The sequence below is a fragment of the Pipra filicauda genome, unplaced genomic scaffold (assembly GCF_003945595.2).
Source record: "Pipra filicauda isolate LSUMZ 115617 unplaced genomic scaffold, ASM394559v2 scaffold128_size5466820_pilon, whole genome shotgun sequence".
NCBI classification, from domain to species: domain Eukaryota; kingdom Metazoa; phylum Chordata; class Aves; order Passeriformes; family Pipridae; genus Pipra; species Pipra filicauda.
Window position 1 is genome coordinate 3,553,684 of NW_024103751.1, and position 21,423 is coordinate 3,575,106.

A 21,423-nucleotide genomic window follows, 5' to 3' on the forward strand; every position below is an offset into this window, starting at 1 on the left:
TAGCACCTGATTGTAGGAATGAGGTGAGTCTAAATGATGCCAAGAAGCATACTACACTGATGGCACTGAAACCTGAAGGGCCTACCTTCCTCTTCCATAGAAGCAGTGCCTTAAAAGTTGGGGCTTGAACTGTTATTTTAAAATAGTATGGCAGCATCTTAGGCATATAAAACACGTGCGTATGTACGTGTATTTCTGTATGTGTGCACATAGGTGCATGCAGGGGTATGAATTGCCTATAAACTGGTCATCCTGGCATGTCTGCTTGTGGAAAGCAGGGTTGTGTGGTGGCCTGTCTGCCGCTGCAGTTAGCAATTGACAAGTACTCTATACTAAACTTAAAAATTTCTATATTTGCAACTTATTATAAATATACAGAATTTATATTAAAGCATTATACAAAAAGTACCTTAGATAGCAAGTATTTTGAATATTTTCTGGATTTTCAGAATTATATTTGACTACTAGCAACTCCGTTTTCTACTGTAACTGAACAGTCCCAGGTACAGTCCACTAGCATCACTGGAGACCTGAGGAGACTAGACTGAGTGACAGCAATTTTGACAGTCAGTGCAGAAGCTCTAATTGGAAGTGGCGGTTGGGAGAGAAAGCACAAATGCTTGGATGCATGTACCAAATTAAAGGATATGGATGCAAACCATGATACCTTTGCAATATGCCAGGTAGGAACCCAAGAGGCACTGCGGTTTGCTGGAGCAAGTACTCATTAAGTTTAATTAAAATCAGGGCTTGCCTTATGATATGCCGGGGACTCCAACACCACGTTAAAAGCATAACCCTATTGGGATGGGGCTAGGGCAAGGCTTATATGCTGCCTGGTGTAAAAACCTCTGGGAGAAACCAGTCTGGGAGTCATCACGGGCAGGTGCCCACATCACTGCAGTCTTCATGTCTGCAGAGGTAAGATGACACAAGCCAGAGCAGGCCTGAGTCACAAAGCACAACATGGCAATAATTTGACATGCTGGAGGGAATGGACGCCATCCAGAGGGACCTTAACAGTCTTGAGAGGTGGGCCTATGTGAATCTCATGAGGTTCAACAAAGCAAAGCACAAGGTCCTACACCTGGGTCACGGCAATCCCAGACACACCTACAGGTTGGGCAGAGAAGTGATTGAGAGCAGCCTTCCAGAGAAAGACTTGGAGGTGATTGTTGATGAAAAACTCACCATGAGCCAGCAGTGTGCACTCACAGCTCAGAAAGCCAACCATGTCCTGGGCTGCATCCAAAGGAGTGTGGCCAGAGGTTGAAGGAGGTGGTTCTCCCCCTTTACTCTGCTCTTTTGAGACCCCATCTGGAGTACTGTACACAGTTCTAGTGTCCCCAGCATAAGGATGTGGACCTGTTGGAGCAAGTCCAGAGGAGGGCACGAAGTTGATAAGAGAACTGGAGCACCTCCCCTACGAAGACAGCCTGAGAAAGTTGGGGTTGTTCAGCCTGGAGAAGAGCAGGTTGCATGGAAACCTCATAGCAGCCTTCCAAGTATCTGAGGCTGGCCTACAGGAAAGCCGGAGAAGAGCTCTTCCTCAGGAATTGTAAGGGTAGTAGGACAAGGAGTAATAGTACAAACTGAAACAGGGAAAATTTAGGTTAGATAAACAGCAGAAATTCTTTACTGTGAGGGTGGTGAGACACTCTTAACAGGTTGCCCAGAAAGGTTGTGGATGCCCCATTCCTGGAGGTGTTCAAAGCCAGACTGGACGGAGCTTTGAGCAACCCGGTGTAATGGGGGGTGGCCCTGCCCATGGCAGGAGGGTTGGGACTAGATGATCTTTAAGCTCCCTTCCCACTCCTAAAATTTCATGATTCTGTCATCCTCTAACAACCCTCCGCCGCCCGCTGCCCGCCGGGACGATGCGGGCCCGCCCCGCGCCGGGGCTCGGGCAGGCGCAGCCGGCGGCCCCGCCCCCGCCGCGCCGCTTCCCCCGGTTCCCGCCCCCGCCGCCTTCCGTGCGGGGCTTCCGGCGGCGCCCGGCGCGGCGGCGGCACCGGCGGCCTGGGCGGCTCCGCCCTCCGGACGGGGTAGGGTGGCGGCGGCGGTGGCGGCGCCGCCGGGCGGGTGCGGGGGGGCCGCGACGCCGGGCCTGGCAGAGCTCCCGTGTGGGGCCGGCCCTGCGCGGCGGGGGCGGGCGGCTGCGGGCGTGTGTATATATGTATGTGTGTACGTATGTATGTATGTGTGTATGTATGTGCGTGCGTGTTCGCGCCCGCCCGGCGGGGTCTGGCAGGGCCCGGCCGCGCTGGTGCCCGCGCGTCGGGGAAGGGGCGCGGAGGCAGCGGCGGCACCGGGCGGTCCCGCCTGCAGCTGCCCCGCCGCTGTCCCTGGGCCTCGGCGGGAGCTCCCCCAGGGGAAGGGAACTAGCCCTGTCGTCAGAGAGCGCGAGCGCCTAAGGGGTGGGAAGTGGTGGGGATGGGCTGGAGCAGGGAAGGAGGAACAGTGCTGGGAGCAGACAAAGCGGGCAGGGCTGGGCACGGGTTGTGCTCCTCTCCCCTGCGGATGTCCCGCCTGCGTGTTACACACTTACACCTCTACCCAGTTGCCCGATCACAACACCACAGAAGGCAGGGTAGGAGCTGAATTAGAGATATTTTGTTCCTTCTTTTTTTTTTTTTTTCCCCACCTATCTGCTTTGGGGTGCTTCACTTCTTGTGGATTGTTATTTTTTACCAGTGCAGGCTGATGAATGGCTATCATTTGGACTTGAATGAATACGATTAGGAAAAGGTGACACGTTTTTAAACTGCACCAGGGGAGGTTTAGGTTGGACATTAGGAAGAATTTCTTCAAAGAAAGGGTGATGAGATATTGGAGTAGGCTACCGGAGATGGTGCTGGAGCCACTGTCTCTGGAGGTGTTTAAGGAAAGAGTGGACATGGCACTTGTACCATGGTCTAGTTGGCATGGTGGTTTTAGGTCAAAGGTTGGACTCAATCAGAGGGCTTTTCCAACCTAATTGATTCTGTGACAGTGGGAGATAACAACTATGTGGACTAATAGCTGTCATCAATGCGGTGAGGAAGCAGCTGACCAGCAAGTAAATGCTATACAGGGTCTAGAGGAAATGTCAAGAGAAGATTGAGAAGACAAATAAGACAAATGCACTCAAATTCCTTTTTAAAAGTAGTATTCAATGGGGACTTCTTTCTTTTAGTTTTTTGGCATGAAGAGGAGAGTTTCACCATAGCTGGAAGGGTAGTTGGTCGAAATGAAGTGGTATAATGCTGGTGACATTAGGCTTTGGATAGAAATGGCTACCTACTGAGAAGCAATTTCTTTTATCCATGAAGACAGCCTTCAGAAGGCAGGATGGCCACCATGAGCATGTCATAGGTGCCGAAGGAACTTTTGTCTCCATTATATTGCGATTCTAAACCACGCAATGAGTCTGGTCCTAGCAGAAAGGCAGTCAGTGAAGTAGTGTGAAATTCTTCGATTTTGCGTGTTTTGGTGCTCATGATGGCAACACAAGGGAGATTCTAGATAGGTGGAATTTGCCATATATTCCAAGTTTCTTCAAACTGTAAATTTATAAGTTAAAAATGTGTAAAATGACTAGTTTTAGTGCCAGAATACATTATGTGAAGAAACATAGCAAGTAGGGCCCGAGTCTAAAGTATGCTGTAAGAGCTTATTAATTTTTAATTAATAATTGCTTCTAGTTTCAACAAATTGAATGTAGATGTTGGTATAATCTAGGTAATTAACAGCAAGAGATGCCAACCTGTGGTAAAAGTACTCTGTTTTAGACTGTAATGTAAGGATCCAGTATTCCCTCTGTGCATTAGTGTACAAAGATAATTAAGAGATTTCCCATTTACCATCTTTTATGTAAGATGCATATATTGAAGTGCATTAATCTTTTTACAGATAGTACAATCTATTGCTTTTGTCATTTATATGTTCTTTGTAATTTGTCAATATTGCTGTTTCTTTTATAGTCAAATGAAAGAAAACTCTGTTCAGTACTCCCAAGTGTGAGATTAGCAAAAGTCGTGTGTCATGTGAAAAGGGGAAATTTCCTCTACTCTTAGTGTGGGGAGAGTTCATCAGTGATTTATTAGTCTGTCAATGCCCAGAAAAGCTGAGACCCTCATGCCTAACCAGTGTGTCAGTGTCCTGTTGTGGGGACCGTTCACTGAACAGTCTGTCTTAATCAGAGGGCAATTTGACTGCCCTTTTCAGGGGGCTAAGCCAACAGGGTAAGGGAGACCCCTCAGTGGGTCTTCACACTTTATTAGAGTGTGTTACCCTCTGCCAGCGGCTGCCAACACCCATGAAGGACTCACAGTAACAGTTTATGGGAAAACAGTGTTACAAATAGAAAATTGTGACAGGTTAAGGTTCAAAGATTGCCAATGATAGTATCTGACTGCAAAAAACATATTCAAAGCAATACACAGACAAGTTCTAGTCCCAGTAAAAGTATTCAGTGTGCACAGAGTGGTTCTTACACAACAGGGTTCCCTATGAGGGGAGAAGACAGGTTCAGCCTGTCGACTGATTCCAGCAGTTACAGTGGAGTCTTCCATAACTTTTCCCCCATTCTCAACTTACTTTTATGCTATTTCTTTTTTTTTAGGTGGAGCTTGAGTGACTGTAGTCATAAATACCTTTATTAGTGATCGGTGTAAAATTGTCTTACTTCATTTTTAAAGATACAGTCAAAAAAAAATACAGAGTGCATGCCCAGTGGGCGGTGGTCATACTTGGAGGCAGGTAACTTTGGGATGGAGGCGTGCACTAATATTACAGTTAGGCTTTAATGAACCAAGTTCATCTGAGGAGAGAGATTTTGCCACAGTTGTTGGCTCAGCAGCAGGACATCTCCTACCTCCCTTGGTTGACAGGTGCTGTGCCGTTTGTCAGGTGCAAAGTACCATGTAGTTCCCCTCCCTGGAAGGATTTCCACAGAGCCTGGTTGTGGTGTCTTCACTCCACCCTCCGTTTCATCCTCCATAGCAGGTGCTTACTGTTGTATGGGGAATCATTGTGGAACTGCCAACTGCTTTCCATCCAGGGAGTAGCAGCTGCGTTTTACCCTGTAATTTCTGTACCATTAGAATTTCTGTTAAGATTTGATTATAACTTCTCAGTTTCCTCTAATTTTTACCCCTAGCCATCTTCCCACACTGGTGTAAACAGGAATTATTGCCTCTCTGGCTTTAAGAATCAAACCTGGTGTATACGTGTTTTATATACCATATTTGCTTCTCTTGAAATAGTATGAACTCTTGTCTATCACGTGCTTTTCCAGGGATGGCTCAGGGATGAAATATGCCATCATTCTTTTTTTTTATATAAATCTAGTATCTATTACTTGTTACATTTTTACACAAATCCTGCATTACAGTCTTAGAAAACTTTCTGTATGCATAGCATGAAGGGAAGAAAGGGTATTCATGATAGAGAAAGGGAATTTGCCCATATAATTGAAATAGTTGTCAATTAAGTAATATTCTGGGTAGGAGATACTGTAAATAATGTGATGCACTGTAATGTATTTTGAAAGAAGGTAGCTTCTCTCTCTCTTAAAGTTTTATTCCAGGTCTAGTCCAGTGTGGTTTTCTGGAGTCCTGTCTGTCTTGTAAAACTAGAAGTAACATTTCAGTGGCCCTTTGAGCTGGTCTGACTTGGGGCCCTTGCAGTCTTATTGCCCCCTCGAGCCAGTAGTGACTTCATCTTTTGGTTCAGGGAGAAGAACAGACTTGCTTGCAGGAGTGTTTAGTGTCTGCCTGGGCAAGCCCCAGGACTCATCTGACTCCCCAGCAGTGCTGGCTGGAGAGGTGGCTGTGAAGCAGAGAGCGATAGGTCTGTGCAGCATGAGATGGGAGGGCAGAGCTCATGCAGCCCTGGAGAGAGGCTGGGAATCGGATCCAGCCTGGAAGTGCAAAATGGACACGTAGACATAGGAAAGCACCTCACAATGTTATTGTATGTTCATAACATATTGCTTTTTGCTTCTAATAAAACTGCTAGTGTCTTCTGTGCTAGTCTCTGGTGGCTGCTGAAGGTTCTGGTGTTTAATAGCAACATTTCAGTCAATTTAATGATATGAAATAAAGCAAATAAAAGAAGTAGAAGGCTGCTGCTTGGGAGGAGGATAAAAAGATGCATTTAAAAGAAACCTTTATTAGTCTTCACTTTGGCATAATTATGCCTGTAAAAAGAAAGTCAATAATATGCAACAGGCCAAGGACGCTGCCAGAGATTGGAAGGCGTAGTTACATGGGCTAAACGGATCTCTTTAAAATAATCAAGCAGTTTGTGGGAGGGAGGAGTTTTCCACATAAAATTTGCATGTACATGAACTGCTCTGCTCCAGAGCTGTTTGTCTTGATGTTCTGCATAGATCTGAGTCTGCATTTTTATCTTTTTTTGCAAAGTTAAATCCTTTTAATTAGAAATCGGCTTGACCTGTGTTAGTTCCTGAAAAAATCTCTTTGTATCATCTGACCCTACTGATCTGTATTTAATGTAATTCTTTCACTAGCTTATTATCCTTTAACCTCTGGAGCAATTTTTCATTGGTCTTCTAACTCCACACAATCATTAATGCTTGTTTTAAAATGCCAGAAGAAGACTTCCTATTTGTATTGTAGTCCTAATGCTTACTTAATCCTTCTTTTAGAATAGTTTTCTCTTTCCTCTTACTTGTTATAAACAACTAAATCCTATATTGTTCTTAACTCTTTAGAACTAATTTACTTCCACTTCTATTATTTAAACTAATACATTTTTATGAAAGCTCTCTGTTCCTACTTACTTACTTTTGAGCCTGTTGACTAGTGCCAGCCAAAATTGATAAAGTTGTGTCAGCATCGAGGATATGAAATTTTTGCAGGTTTTATGAAATCATCAAGTTGCCAGAGTGAGAATGACCCACTCTGTTTCTGCTAATGGAAAATCTGCAGCATGATTTCAAGTTAACTGCTCTGTTAGATGTGGCTTAAAGTGGCCAGCTAGTTGGTGTACAGCTCTGAACCACTCCACGATTATGCTGCCCTTGGATGAGCTGATAAGGAGCACAGCTGGGTTTTACAGCAGCACTGTGGGAGCTCTGGGCTGTGGCTAGAGGCAACCTGAGTTTGCAGTGCAGACACGAAGTTGTGTAGGTTGTGTATGTGAGATAAAGTGATTCCCACCTGATCTCGAAGTACCCCATCTGAATGATTCTTGAAACTGAGATCTGGAAAGCCATAATTTGCATGGAGGGGCCTTCAAATCATGTTAATCGGTGAAATTTTGAGTTAGAATGTAGTGTATATGCTGATTTACCCATGAGTCCAGGGCTTGATAGCAGTACCTTTGTTGAAGTTTAATGTCTTTTGGCATATTTTGTATATAGATTTTTTAAGAAGGAAAAATCTAGAAGGAGAATGTATGTGTAATCTTTGCTTACATCAAAACATCTCTGAAAAAATAAAATAGCAGTTTTCAGTTTCAAGTTGTTTACTTTGGGGTTTTTTTTGTTTTGTTTTGTTTTTAAGGAGGAGAGATTCGGGATTGTGCTACTTTTTTCCCAGTGTCTTTTCTAAAAGGTGGTTCAGGTTGTCTGGGGGAAATAGACATTATTGGTTGTTGGCATTCCAGGGGAGCTTGAAGTAGATCCAGCATATTGTCTTATGCATTCCCTTCTTCACTGAATTTCAGAAGTAATTCATGTTGTTGACAGCTATTTCAACATGTGAAAAGGAAGGACAGGAACTAAACAAAAGGCAAATAATAGAAGAGTCAAGAAAGTGAGAAGTGAACACTTCTTTAGTAAATTTTCTTTCTGTGATAGGTAAGAGGGGCAAATAGTGCAGCCTGTCCTTATCTGTTACACCACCACCTTGTTGGAAACGTTCAAAGAGAGCTGTTTGTACATGTGAGTGTGTGTTTAAGTATGGGAAACAAGCAACTGACCCGAGAAGCACATATGGTGGATTTGTATAGAGGCATACAAAAGTCTCCATTTGTTTAATTGTCTACCCTACTTTAAGCTTATGCTTCCAAAAACTCTGAAGTGTGGCCTTGCTTGTACCCGTGGCAAACACTGAATATGTGGTTTGTCTGCCTGGCAGCGTGAGGCATCATGTTAGTTGTTGTTTGAGCTGTCTTCTGCAATAGAAGAGTCACGTCTTGTTTGGTTCAGAGATTACCACAGCATGTAATCCTCTGATAAACTAACTGGCAACTCCAGTACAGGCTGTTGAAGAAACATTTATTCTATTTTGAGACATGCTTAGTCATCCCTGTTTTGGCCTCTTAACAGGTTGCAGGCATTACTCCTTATTCTCTCCTATTAAAGCTGATGAACAAGGTAATCATAATCAGAAGGCCAGTTTGTGAGAAATGGTTTGTGTTACTGGAGGATGTGAATTCATAGCCCAAGTGTGTTGTGTACTGTCAGTGGAAACCGGAGAATACGCTCCACATTTTGTTGTGTGTTGGTAAACCTCACAGTTTACATCATGCAGGTATGGAGCAGCTGCTAAATATGGGACCAGCATATGTAAGAGGACCTTTATTAGTAGGGAATATGATACATATCATATGTGTCATATGATATGTGTGTCCTGTAGCCAACATTCAGCTATAAATGTTTCTTCACTGTGGTAAATAGAAAACTTTAGTGACTTACCTTGAATTTAGCTTTTTTTAATTGTTAAACGTATTTATTTGATAGTTTTACTTGTGTTGGTGTAGGCTGTGTAAAACACACTAGTATCCTTAATTAATAGTATGTTTTGTGTTGATTTTTTTAACTAGCTTAACAGTATGCAGATCTAGTACATTTTATGTTTAGTGGAATTATTACTTAAGTGAAAAAATTTTTCTCTCTTCAGGAGTAAAATGCTTTCTATGAGAATTTCTGATGCCAAGACTCTTTTGAAGACTTACTTTGTTGCATGGCTTAAAGGCAGATGATATTGTTAATGAATTCTGAGCATCCTTCAGGAGACTGGTGACCCTTCTGTCATTGATGTAGGCTGTCATGGACAACTTCAAATGGTAAAGATGGTATTTTTGTGAGTCTTTCTCAGATTAGTACTTTGATAGAGGAAGCAGCACGTTAAGTTTTTGGTTTAGATTACCGGCCCAAAGCTTACTTTTTTGACTCTTAAAACCATTCACAATGCTTTTAAGAAAATACTTTTCACAATGGTTTTAAGAAGCTGTGTCTTCACAATGTGAAGTTCTGTCTTGAGATACTCTTTTACAATTGTTTATGGCAAGAGCCACATTTAATTTCATACTTGATTTCATTTCCCTAAGTCAGTGCAAGTTTTTTTTTTCTTATAAATCCCTGGAAATAATGCTTAATTTAACCATTAGTTTTTTTCTTGCTTGAGGGCAGGTTTTGGCTAATGTTTCTTCACACTATTCTCTTCTTTTAAACACAGTAAATGGGAAGCCACACTTATTAACCTCCAACTAAACAATTATCTTAAAATAAAATCTAACAGTTTGTTAGTATTTTAGTAGCAGTACTTTGTTTAAGAGGATATTAGAAAGAGCACAATTTGCTTTCTAAGAATGTTGTATCTGCTCACTATGTTTATTCATTCTGTTTTATCAGCTCTTTTCCAAAGCACCACAAGCAGTTAATGCACCTTATAAAGGACTCCTGACTTTTTGATTCTTCCTAAGTCAAATCTAGATGTCACCAGTGTTTCCCATGTTAACAGTTCTGAGCATGTTTTACTATATGTGCCTTCGGCGCCGAGCTAGGACAGCGACGAGAGGAGAAATGAACAGTCGGAGGGCGATTGAATCAAACACCCGAGCCTTACCTATCAATGTTGAAATAGTTCAGTATGCCAAAGAAGTGTTGGATTTCAGCTCTCACTATGGCAGTGAAAACAGCATGTCATATACCATGTGGAATTTAGCAGGTATTCCAAATGTGTACCCTAGTTCTGGTGACTTTACTCAGACTGCTGTCTTTCGAACTTATGGGACCTGGTGGGATCGTTGCCCCAGCGCTCGGCTGCCGTTCAAGAGGACACCATCCACCTTCTGTAGCCAAGACTACGTGGAACTTGCTTTTGAAGAACCAGTTTATCCCACTGCAGTGCACATTCTGGAAACCTATCATCCTGGAGCTGTAGTCAGGATTTTAGCATGCTCTGCAAATCCTTACTCTCAAAATCCACCAGCTGAAGTAAGGTAATTTTTTTCTTTTCTTCCTTATGCTTTCCTGTAAGATGTTAAATGCTACACACAGTGCTGTTTAATGAAGTTTACTTTCTAGTATTTATCTGTTTTGCATCCGACCCACTAACATTTACTTTATTTCTGCGTGGTTTTAAAACTGTGGTGACATGTTTTAATAACAACTTCAGAGATGTGGATGTTTTGTAGGAATTATTGCAGCTCCTAATATCAAATTTAATTTGTGTAATGATAGTTTTTGTGTTGGAATTTTTATGAGCAATAATTATTATGTCTGTACAGAAACCACTTTTGAAATGGCAGGTCTGAGTTCTTCCTCCAATAAGAAAAGCAAATTGTGTGAAAGAAGCTGAGGATTCACTGTTGCTGTATCACCCTGCTTCAAGTAGCCATAAACTTTCTTCTCTGCATGCGTGTATAGTATAATCAGGCACTGTAACTATTCATATGGAAATGAGACTAAAACCAGAAGCACAGAACAGTCAGACAAAAGGTGATGCCATTTGTCAGATCTTTATTTTTGTTCTGATCAAAGGGTATGAGCTGCACTTTGTTTTTGCGCTCACTGCATAGGCTAAAAGAAGTTGATTTGATCCTGTTGGTTTTCCTCATAGTAGAGTCCTGATGAAATTTCAGTTGGGGGGTCAGGAAGATGGTGACCTGGGGAGTGGTAATATAGTAAAATAAAGCACTTTGTATGAGGTGTGAAGCTCTTAGTGAGGAGGTGAGGAAATAGAAATGGAAGGAGAAAGAGAACAGGTCAAAGTACATAGTGGGCAAAAGCATTGGGAAAAGCTATCAGTATATGCAATCAAAGTACTCCATATCAGAAGACATTAAATGATACCAAAGCTATAAAGAAAGGGAGAGCTGATAGAAGAAAATGTATGCTGTAGAAAATAGTATGCCAGCAAATACTCTGTTACTTTGAAATGCACACTTTGGTGGTATAACCAGTATTAGCTTGGATGTTGGGTGTTTTTTCCTGTCTTGCCTTTTACAGATGCAGCTAAAAAGCATACTTATAGGTCTAACTTAGTATCCCTTGCTTCCTAATACTAGGCCATTGATGTTCATTCGAAAATTCTTGGAAAATTGAGTGTTATGTATTCAAAATTCACAATTAGTATCTTTTGTATGATTCTGTCATATACCGTTCTTAAGAGCAGTTGTTTGTTTTACAAGTTTCTAGTGAGAATAGAGCTCAAAAACATGAATTCAAGGAACAGTGATGAGTCAAACTAGTAATAATAGGCCACCTAACTTCAGAAGAATGAGTGTGTTTGGCACTGTAACACAGAACTTATTTATAGAATGATATGTGGTGAAGGCAGCTTTTAAGACTTTCAAGTTTAGAACCTAGTGTGAAATAACTTTTGGGCAATTACTCTGTAAACATTCTTTTTACTTTTTTATTTTATGATGTAGATTTTTACTTCTTTATGATGTAGCACAGAACTTATGCAGAGATTATTTCTGTAACTTGATGATATTGCATTAGGGTAATTGTAACATAGGGTGCTTCAGGGCATCACAAGGATATAGTTCTGATTGATAAGCTAATGCTATTTTATGTCTGTTTAGGTTTAGGTTCTTAAAATAGTACACCTCGGTAAAGACCGAGAAGTGTTGGAGGAAAGCTCAAGAAATGTTAACTGAAGGAGCTACTTAGTGAGGTGCATTGAAAAAAAAAAAAAAAAGAGAGAAAATTGTTCAGAGGTAAAAGGAGATGGAAGTGAAAATACTAATATAAAACTTTTGGGTATGCGCTTTATGACTCCTCTTGAGGTGTGATCAGTGAGAACTCAGACTCCCTTCTTCATGATAAAAGATGAAGCTTCTGTAGGACCCTGGTTTTTAATTTATAGGCAAGAATACCTTCTGTCCTGCCTGCATAGTTTAACAACATTTCTGGTGAGAAAAAGGTTGTCTCAGGGATCCTTGGAACCAGTTCTCTGTGCTGCCTCTTCAGTACTTGTTAGTATTGATGCTAGAGAAGTGTTAGAGGGACTTCTTTTGTTTCTTTTAGCTTACCTTCCCTCAGCAGGACTTGTCTGTTCAGGGCTGCACATTTAGGTTGTCTCCTTTCTTCTAAAGGAGACAAACATGTCTTATACATAGTGTCTTGAAGGGAAGATGAAGGGACCTTTTCTCCACATGAGGTATGCAATATTTTTCCTCTGTTCATTTGCTCACCTTTATGAGGGGAATCTGAGAAGTTGCAAGGGCGCAGTCTGTTTTCTGCTTCAGTTCTTGGTCCCTTGTTCTTACTTCCAAAAGTTCTCTGAGTTGTCAGCTAAGAATTATTTTTTTTGAAGATGGAATGCTGCCGTAATCTCAGATGATTCCTTGTTTAACTGATGTTTTGGTCTTGAAGAACTGGCATACTATTTTCTCCTGTTAAAAAAGGCCATGTCCTACTTACTCAAAAGGCACTTAGAACCTTGTTTTCCTCTTCTGACTCTTTTGATACTAGTTTTTAAATCGCCTTATTACCAAAAAACCTTCCAGTGCTGCTTTGTTTTATCAGCTGACTACGGGTGTGTTTTTGAACACCGGTGTAGAAAGGGCAGGTGTAGTGGGTTGACCCTGGCCAGATGCCAGGTACTCACTAAAGCCACTCTGTCACTCCCCTCTGCAACTGGACAGTGGAGAGAAAAAAAAACAGCCAAGGATTCATGAGTTAAGAACTGGGAGAGGTCACTTATTATCTTCACAGGCAAAACAGATTAAAAGTGGGGATATTACTTAAATTTATTACTAACAGGATCAGAGCAAAAGAGTGAGAAGTAAAATAATCTACAGAACACCTTCTCCCCACCCCTCCTTCCTTCCATGTCTTCCCTCCTCCCCCCCAGTGGAGCCGGAGGATGGGGAATGGGGGTTACAGTCCACCATGGGCTGCACCACGGGCTGCAGCGGCCTCAGCTCTGGCGTCTGGTCCACCTCCTCCCCCTCCTTCTGCACTGACCTTGGTATCTGCATTGTTGTTCCCATATTCTCACTTTGCTCTTCCCTGGCTGGAATTTTCCTCTGCACAACAACCTTCAGTTCTTAAATATGTTATCACAGAGGTGTTACTGTTACTCCTGACTGGCGCTTCAGGAAGCCCATCCTGGTGCCAGCTGGAATTGGCTCCACGGGACAGGGGAAGTTTCTAGCAGCTTCTAACAGAAGCCACTCCTGTAGCGCCCTTGCTACCAAAACCCCGCCACAGAAACCCACTACAGCAGGTCATTAGGAAGGTTCTTTTTCACCAGTTCCTGCTTTGATATAAAAAGAAGGCCAAATTAATGGTGGACTCTATGTTGAGAGGAAAACATTTGAGATTTGCTTAAGTGTTTAGCGGATTATACTAGTTCAGCTTAGTAATCTTTTTTCTCTTTGTTTAATATTTAAAACATCAGCTCATCCAAGACTTTTCTGTGTGCAAAAGCTTGCAGCCTACAAGAGGCTCTGTAAGGAGCTGGTGTACCGGAATACTTGCTCAAGAGGATTTTATATATTCTTGTTGAAAAATGGCTAACACCCACATGGTTGGCCCATGTGTTCACTTTATGCTTCAGTTGCAAGGAAGAATGACTCATGCAGGTGTTCAGAAAGAGGTCTTTGGTTGTGTTTCTTTGTTGCTGGTGCACTGAATACTGCTATCACAGCTCTGTATGATGCTGGCTCAGGTGAACTTTATTCAGAGTGTTTGTAGAGATGGAGTCAGACCTTCATGGATAGGAATAAGCATGTATTTTTCAGAGGACATGTAATTGTTTCTAAATGATCCTAATGCTTAAAACATGACAGGTAATTTGAAGTTTTTTCATTATGGTTTAACCAGCATCCAGCTGAGAATTTTCTGTCCTCTCATATTTTTGGCTGCTTTAGAGACAGAAGGCACTACATCACTCTCCTTCACATAAACCAATTTTTAAAATTCATAAATGTCAGAGAAACTGCTGTTTTAACACATGGAGACCTTTTGCGCTTTTCTTTTGTACCACTCACACCTTGATTGGTGAGAGGTGTTTGGTAATTCCTTAAAGTATACTAACATTCCATGTACAAATTTGTTACATGAATTATCAGAGTGCAGAAAGCCTAAGAAAAAAATAGTAGTGTGAGATTGAGGGAATATTGTAATATAAAATCTCAGTTTTTATGTGGGGAAGAAATCGATCCCTATTTTTGATTGTGTTGTGTTATGATTACCACTAATGCCTAGAAGTTGTGTGTTACACGTAGGTGAGATACAGCCTTGAAGGTTCCTTATCACACTCTAATGTGTTGATGGTATCAGCAGTGTTTTGGGTGTTTTGATCTGAGATTCATAGGGAATAAAAGGTAGAGTGAACGAACCATCTGAATGTCACTGTCTCCGAGTAAAAGCTGATCATATTTTACATTCAGTCCACTACCTTTCTGGTTTCACACCCTTTTTTTAGAAGGGGGGATAGTTATTTTGATCAGACATTTTGATCCCTATCCTGGCTGCCAGCAAACAAATCTGCAACATTCCCATCTGAATTAGCATTGTACTGCTTAAATACAATGAACTTCCTAATTGAAGGGGAGAGAGCCTTTTACTTTGTCCATCTTCATTAGCCTGCTCCTCTGTTTTGCAGCAGTTTCTGCCTCTACAGGCTTCAAGACCTTCAGAAAGAGAAACTTTGCGTACAGCAAACACAACTAAGCTAGGAAACACTGAGCCATGCTCAATTTTCTAGCAAAATTCTAAATGACACGAAATAAAATAAATTAAATAGAAATAAATGGCAGGAGCACACAAGGCAGAATGAAACTGCTTCCAGACAAATGACCATGGTATCTCACCTGTGAGAAACAACCTAATCAGTGTTACATTTTATCTGTAGAAAACAAGAAAAAATTAGTCACAAGACAGTCTCTAACCTACTGAAGAGGTAATCATCATGTAGCAATAAGGATATATGCTATGAAACATCACCCCAAGCATGGCCACACATTTCAGACTAGTTAGGAATCTCTGGTTTTGAGCTTTTATAGAAGCACATGAGTATACAGTGTCACTGTAAAATACATGATATAAAAGAAACCGTCAAATTAAGTTAAAAAAAGACCACAACAGAAAAAGGATGAATTTTTCCTTTTATATTCCAAATTTAAACTGTAAAGTTATTTTTATAAAAGGAAAAAGTTGAAAAACTTCTGAAAAAATTTTTACTTGACAGCTCCCATTTAAACTATGTTTAACAACAGCTACCTATTAGAAATATCAAAATGTTTTAAAAGGGCTTACATTGAAGAAGCCATTAGGGAATCACCAAGAGTAAGCCTTCTGGGTAAATAAGGGGGAAAAAGAAACAGGAAAAAAAAAATTTCTTTCTACCCCAATCTCAATTTGACAATGCAAGAAATTTCATTAGATTGCAAGCAAAGTTTAATCTTGTCTTGCTAGGGAGAAATCTGATTACTTTTTCTAGAGTCTTTTCCAAAGACTCTCTCTTACTACATACATTTCTTCAGAAGTAACCAGGTCTGCTCAGGCATCATCCTAGCCATTAAAAACCTTTCCAACAGCATTAGGACAACAAAAGTTAAGCAAGCATTAAAAATGTATTCTCATTTGACACAAACCTTGAAAATATGATTCTCAGCCTAGAAATCACTAGACTGTATTTTCCTTCCTGGCAAGGGAAGGGGAATGGGAATCCTTTTTTTTTTTTTTTTTTTTACCTCATAAGTGTATGGAGTCTTTAGTATCAGAGCAGAATGAGTTCCTGTCTATTTTCATGAGACAGAGACAAATTTAATAGGAAAACCGAGTCCATTAAAGCTGAATGGAGAAACCCACGTAAAGTCCTCCTTTTCTTTAATCACTAGAGAAAATAATACAGATGTTGCTGGCTTTTACTCAGGCTTTGCATGGCACTGCAAAGACTGAGGCTTTCTAGCACAGTGTTGGTGAAACCTTCTTATCAAAGCACACTCATTGCAACATCTTTGATCTGTTGTTACTGTGTATCTGCAAGAAGTGACGACAGACGATGTGCTACCTGCAATCATTTGATGCTGCTTGATTTTTTGAGAGCTACCTAATTAATTTGGTACAGGGAAAGGGCTAGATTCCTTTGTCTTCTTTAACGTTATTTATTGAGGTTCAATTTCTCTTTGTTTTGAGTTAAATAGTTCATTGAGCACCTTAAGTTTGGAACAAATGCAGGCAACCTTATTAGGGAAGCTGATTTTGGTATATACCCTCAAACCAGGATTGACTGTAAAAATGCCTTTCTTATGAAAGATTTTTAAATGGGTAACCATAAAAAAAGAATGCTCCAGAACAGAAGACATGTGATTCTTACTGAAGCCCCTTGGAAATTTAGACTTTTTTGATCCCACTGTGAGTTCTTCAATCCCATTCAGATTATGTGCAGCCCATTAAGTATCACGCTGGTGATTCTAGATGAAGAGATCACTTCCAGTTGCAGTAATGGGTGTGTTGAGTATACCTACACTTGGGAAGAATCTACCAACCCTGACTCAGAGTGATTGCTGTTGCTTGTTCTTGTGTGCAGTGCCACCAAGGCAGAGAAGAACATCAAATCAACCTGATTGACTTGAGGTTTTCCAGATAAACCAAGAGCTAACTCCTTTAAAGTTAGATTGGTGGGCTGTTGATGAAAAGAAGAATATGACAAGGACAGTGGAAAATTGTCACTGGTTTTGTTGTTCATCAGCATTTGGTATGTAATGTGGAATTTCACAAGACTGTAAAGTCATCCTACATGTCTTTCATTTTCTCTAGTTTATTACAAAGACTGGAAAACAGATACTGCTTGCTGAAGTTGGTTATTGAACTCCAGTTTGGTGAACCTAGATCTCCAGATGCATTATTTTTTTTCCAGAGCTCTACTACTGCTAGATAGTCCTCTCTTCAGGGTACCAAAGGGAAAGTCAGTAACTGAGACCCATTCTGTTAGAAGCTGATGGTCCAGCATTTGCTAAATTAGTGAAAAAATAGCCTTGAGTTTCCCTAAGGATGGCTTGAGTGGGTACCTGGAAGTGTCTAAGCAAAATTTCGGATGGTGATCTGGATGTGTTCAAGAAACATCACACGTGCATTGCTGACATTAAGTATTTGCTTAGAGAATTGACCTATGTGAGAGGGTGTGACAGTGGGATGTCTGTTATTTTGCCATGAATTGGCATTAATTTCATAAATTAATGAAAGCTTTTCTCATGAGTAAGTCTGTCTTATGAAAACTGTTAATTTTAGGGTAGAATTGTCCACTCTCCTGCATAAGTACTTTCTGATGTGCCACGTGTTCATGTCTTGCATGTTTGTTTTTAGTTCATGACTATTTTTTTGACATAAGACTTCTGGAAGCCTCTCATTGTACTGTAAGGTACTTAGAGAGCAGCTTGATATAGGTTAGGAAAATTTATCTGTGCATACCTGAAAATGTCAGTTGTGAAATGGAAGTTTCAGCCAATATGGATTAATTTCCCTATTTTTTTCCTAATTAATTTTCCTAGTAACAAATATCAAACTTCTGCACCTTATACCATGTGCAATGTTTTAATGGAAGTCCACTTTGCTTTCTGTCTTGATGGAAAAAGTTTAAGCAATTTGTTCTGCAAATAAAGCATGTTTGATTTTATTTTATTTTTTAATTGATATTCCTCTCCACTCCCCCACCTCGCCCCTGCATGGAATCTGGTAAGAAAAGCCAAGATGCTGAGATACAGGGGAGCAGATAGGGTGCTTCTGAGATGCATGTGCCAGGACAAGTAGTCTGAGAGAAATTTTTGAAGCTGGGACTAGGGTGATCAAAAAGAGATGGAATATGGAGTAAGATGTGGAAGCGTGTATATTGGTATCGAGGTAAGCATACTGTCAGAGAGAGTAGCAGCAGTGGCTGCTAGAGGCTTCCTTCTTTAGGAATTAACTAGACTCGAGGGAGGAAAAACATGGGTACCAGTGACTGAAGGATTTCCATTCACTGGATGAGGACTCATGCGGATATAAAGAGCACGTTTCTGTTTTCAGGCCTTTTGGCAAGTTTGGAAGAGCTGAAGACCTAAGGAATGTAAGACTTGATTCTTCCAGATTACTGAGTTGGAGACAGGTTTCCCTGTCACTTACTGGAGGAAATCTGAGGTCTGTGTGTACAAGTAAAGATGTATGTACAGTAATTTTATGCATGCCCTGAACCTCTTGTCACTGGACCAAAGAGGAGAAAAACTTCTCAGTTTTGCAGTTTGGAAATTCTAGCGTTTTTTGTAAAGGACCCTTTAAAGAAGGACTTGAAGATTCTACTTTCTTTCCTAATTTGACAGTGAACTACTTTTAAAAGGAATATTTTGCTTGTCTAGACAGGTAAACAAAGTAGAGTTTAGATTATTTTTTTAGTAACTTGCAATACTGTAATTTAGACAGGCTTGATGTTAAAAGAGTGAGCTGTGGGGTTTGGGGTTTTTTTGTTTTGTTTTGTGGAAAATAAGAGAGGTCAGATGACTGTATGTTGGGGTTACATGGCAAGACTGTTCCTTGTATACTTAGACTAACATGCCATCATTGTGAAGACATCTGTAATCCATTTGTTATGATTATCTTACCTGTGAGATGTTAGAAAAACTTGTGCACCAGTAACAGTAACAAGTGTGTGACCATGAGTCTACAGCTTGTTTTGTTATTTAACAATGCAGAAAAAACATGCTAAGGTCATGAGTTAGTGTGCCCTGTTAAATTCATCCTTAGGATATTTATAAAATCTAGGGAAAACATAAATTTTGTTGTCTTTTTAACCGTGTTTCTCACTTGTTAAATACTTCTGACAGAAGAAGCTGCCCTCTTACTGTGTTCAGGAATTGCTTTAGTAACTTTGATTTTAATCCCTATACTGTATGTGTGTGTGTAATTTTTTTTTTCACAGATGGGAAATACTTTGGTCTGAGGCACCTACAAAGGTGAATGGTCCTCAGGCTCGGCAGTTCACACCTTGTATCAAACAGATAAACTTTCCTACAAACTTAATCCGACTGGAAGTGAACAGCTCTCTTCTGGACTATTACACTGAATTGGATGCAGTAGTGCTACATGGTGTGAAAGAGAGACCTGTGCTTTCACTAAAGACTTCAATGATTGATATGAATGATATAGATGAAGATGAGGATGAAGAAAAGTATGGCTGTGGAATGGACACCCTTAATAAGCAGTTCAGCATCGTTACCCTCAGGGAATGGCCGACTAACGGATATTTTGATAAACTGCCTTATGAGGTAAGAAAAGAATGTTTATACTCAATCATTGTCTTGATCATTAAGGGTGCAAAGGTGCTTTACAGGGTATCGGTCGAGATTGGTTACAGTTCCTTGCGAATCCCTGTGAATTCCTTGTGAATTTCCTGCAGTTATTGTATAGGTATGCCTGAATTATGTAAGTCTATCTACTTCCATGGATGGATGTTAGGTATTTGCATAGTTACTGCACTCTTATTGCTCAAGAATCTGTGCATTCACACACAGTTTTTACACCAGTTATTCTTGCCTTGAATTTCCAGCTCTTGAACTTGGAAGCTTCTAGCAGTTTTCCGATAGTTTTTAGTCCTCATGCTTCACAAACAAAATATACGAAAGAGATACGAAAAGGTTGAATCAACATCTGAAAGTGGAAATAGCTTTTAAGAGGCTAAAAGTTTGTTTTCCTGTTCTTTCTCGTACAAAATTTACAGAACTTTGTTCTAGGGACTGCCATTATGTTTTCGTATTATTATGAAATAAGCTTCTTCCAGCCAGCTAAGTTTTGAATCGTGGTGCAGGTAAAATGTCTTATAGATGGACTTCTGTACACTGTCTTGTTTCAGTGCTTGCTACTTTTTGTTCTATCATTAGCACAGAAAACAGTTATGAATAAACTCCTTTCAGATCCCCTGGAAGCATGGCAGTTGTGATTGTGCTCAGAGTCAGTAGATAAATATTTTCTTTCCTGTAATTTCCAGTATAATGAGATTCTGGAGTGTGATTACTGAATACTGTGTGCAGGCCAGGCCATTCTCACTGGGATGTAGCTGTTTATGGAGGCTGGTACCCTGGTTAGTGTAAGAATTGAGAGACAAAACAATTATCTTCACCTCTCCTGAAATAAACTGTTTGCACATGGTGGAAAGGAGCCTCTTCTTGCCAGTCAGACCTCTGGGCTTGGGCAGAGACAAGTTTGTTCCTGCTCTTCGGTGTGCTGCAGTATGCCAAAAGCAGCAAGTGTTTATTTACTATGGTAGCTCATCCAGTGCTCAGCGTGCTCCTCACTTGAACTAGACTTGCTTTTGAAAGTGAAGGGAGTGTGCTGAGATGCTGCCGATGATTGAAGGGCGCTTGCAGAAATATCTGTTCAAATCAAATACTGTTTTGGTTTTATGACATCTTTTGTCTCTAAGTACCCCAATTTGAGACATGAAGGGTATCCTAGTAACCTACAGAAGTTTACTGTGCTTGTAAAGAGGAAAGAGAAGGGAAGAGAATGTAACAACTCTTATCTTTCTTCTCTTGAAACCAAACTTCTTGACTTTTGTTTGGGTCTTTTTTGTTGTTGCTGCAGTGGAATAATAAATGAGGATACTAACTTCATCCTGAGTTAGCTCTAGTGGTGGTTTGGTTTTGATTTTTTTTCCCTAGAGCCAGTGTATTATTTAATATATTTTACTGTTGGTGCTTGAATATCAGTACTGAAGTAAAAAAAGTATTTTGCATAACTGTTTGCAAATATGTTGGTTTTAGTAATTCAAAGAAGTTAATTGTAGATAAAACTTCATTTAAATATAGGATTTTTTCTTGTTTGAAAAGGCTGGATAAATTGATTTATGGTATAGTAGAATACCAGAGAGATGAATCAATCTCTTTACTGTTTCATGTGATCACAGAATCATTAAGGTTGAAAAAGACTTCTAAGATCGTCAAATCCAACCATAAATGGTTGATTATACATATTAAAATTTTAATTTAGGGAATGTTTGTGTAGTCTTGTTACTCTTATGAACTTCTGTCTTCATGTACTTTTTTGTATTTTTCTGCTTTCCTGTTTGTCTACCAGCTTCCTTTTTTTATCCATTTTTTAGCATGTTTGGTTCATGAATAAGTTTATATGGTCTATCAATATCAAGAACATTTTTTTTTTCTGCCTTGATTTAAAGAAACTGAAAATATGGGTGGAATATTTGTCAGAAAACTAGAAGAGACTGTTTCTGGACTGGTTTTGTGACAGCAGTAATCCCA

The 21,423-nt window shown here is 40.4% G+C and overlaps 1 protein-coding gene across 2 annotated transcripts in view; it reads left to right on the forward strand.

Annotated features, from left to right (window-relative positions):
* The first annotated feature begins 1,973 nt into the window (after positions 1 to 1,973).
* Positions 1,974 to 21,423, forward strand: part of FBXL4 (F-box and leucine rich repeat protein 4) — a 55,031-nt gene continuing 35,581 nt past the window's right edge. Inside the window, exons 1-5 of one of the 2 annotated variants that reach the window (XM_039390757.1) lie at positions 2,496 to 2,590; positions 8,853 to 9,018; positions 9,587 to 10,176; positions 18,203 to 18,313; positions 19,089 to 19,434. In XM_039390757.1, coding sequence (XP_039246691.1) covers positions 9,668 to 10,176; positions 18,203 to 18,313; positions 19,089 to 19,434 — 966 coding nt within the window. In that variant the 5' untranslated portion in view covers positions 2,496 to 2,590; positions 8,853 to 9,018; positions 9,587 to 9,667. Of the gene's footprint in view, positions 2,046 to 2,495; positions 2,591 to 8,852; positions 9,019 to 9,586; positions 10,177 to 18,202; positions 18,314 to 19,088; positions 19,435 to 21,423 lie in introns of those variants that run through there. The other variant, XM_027726111.2, reaches the window with a different exon arrangement.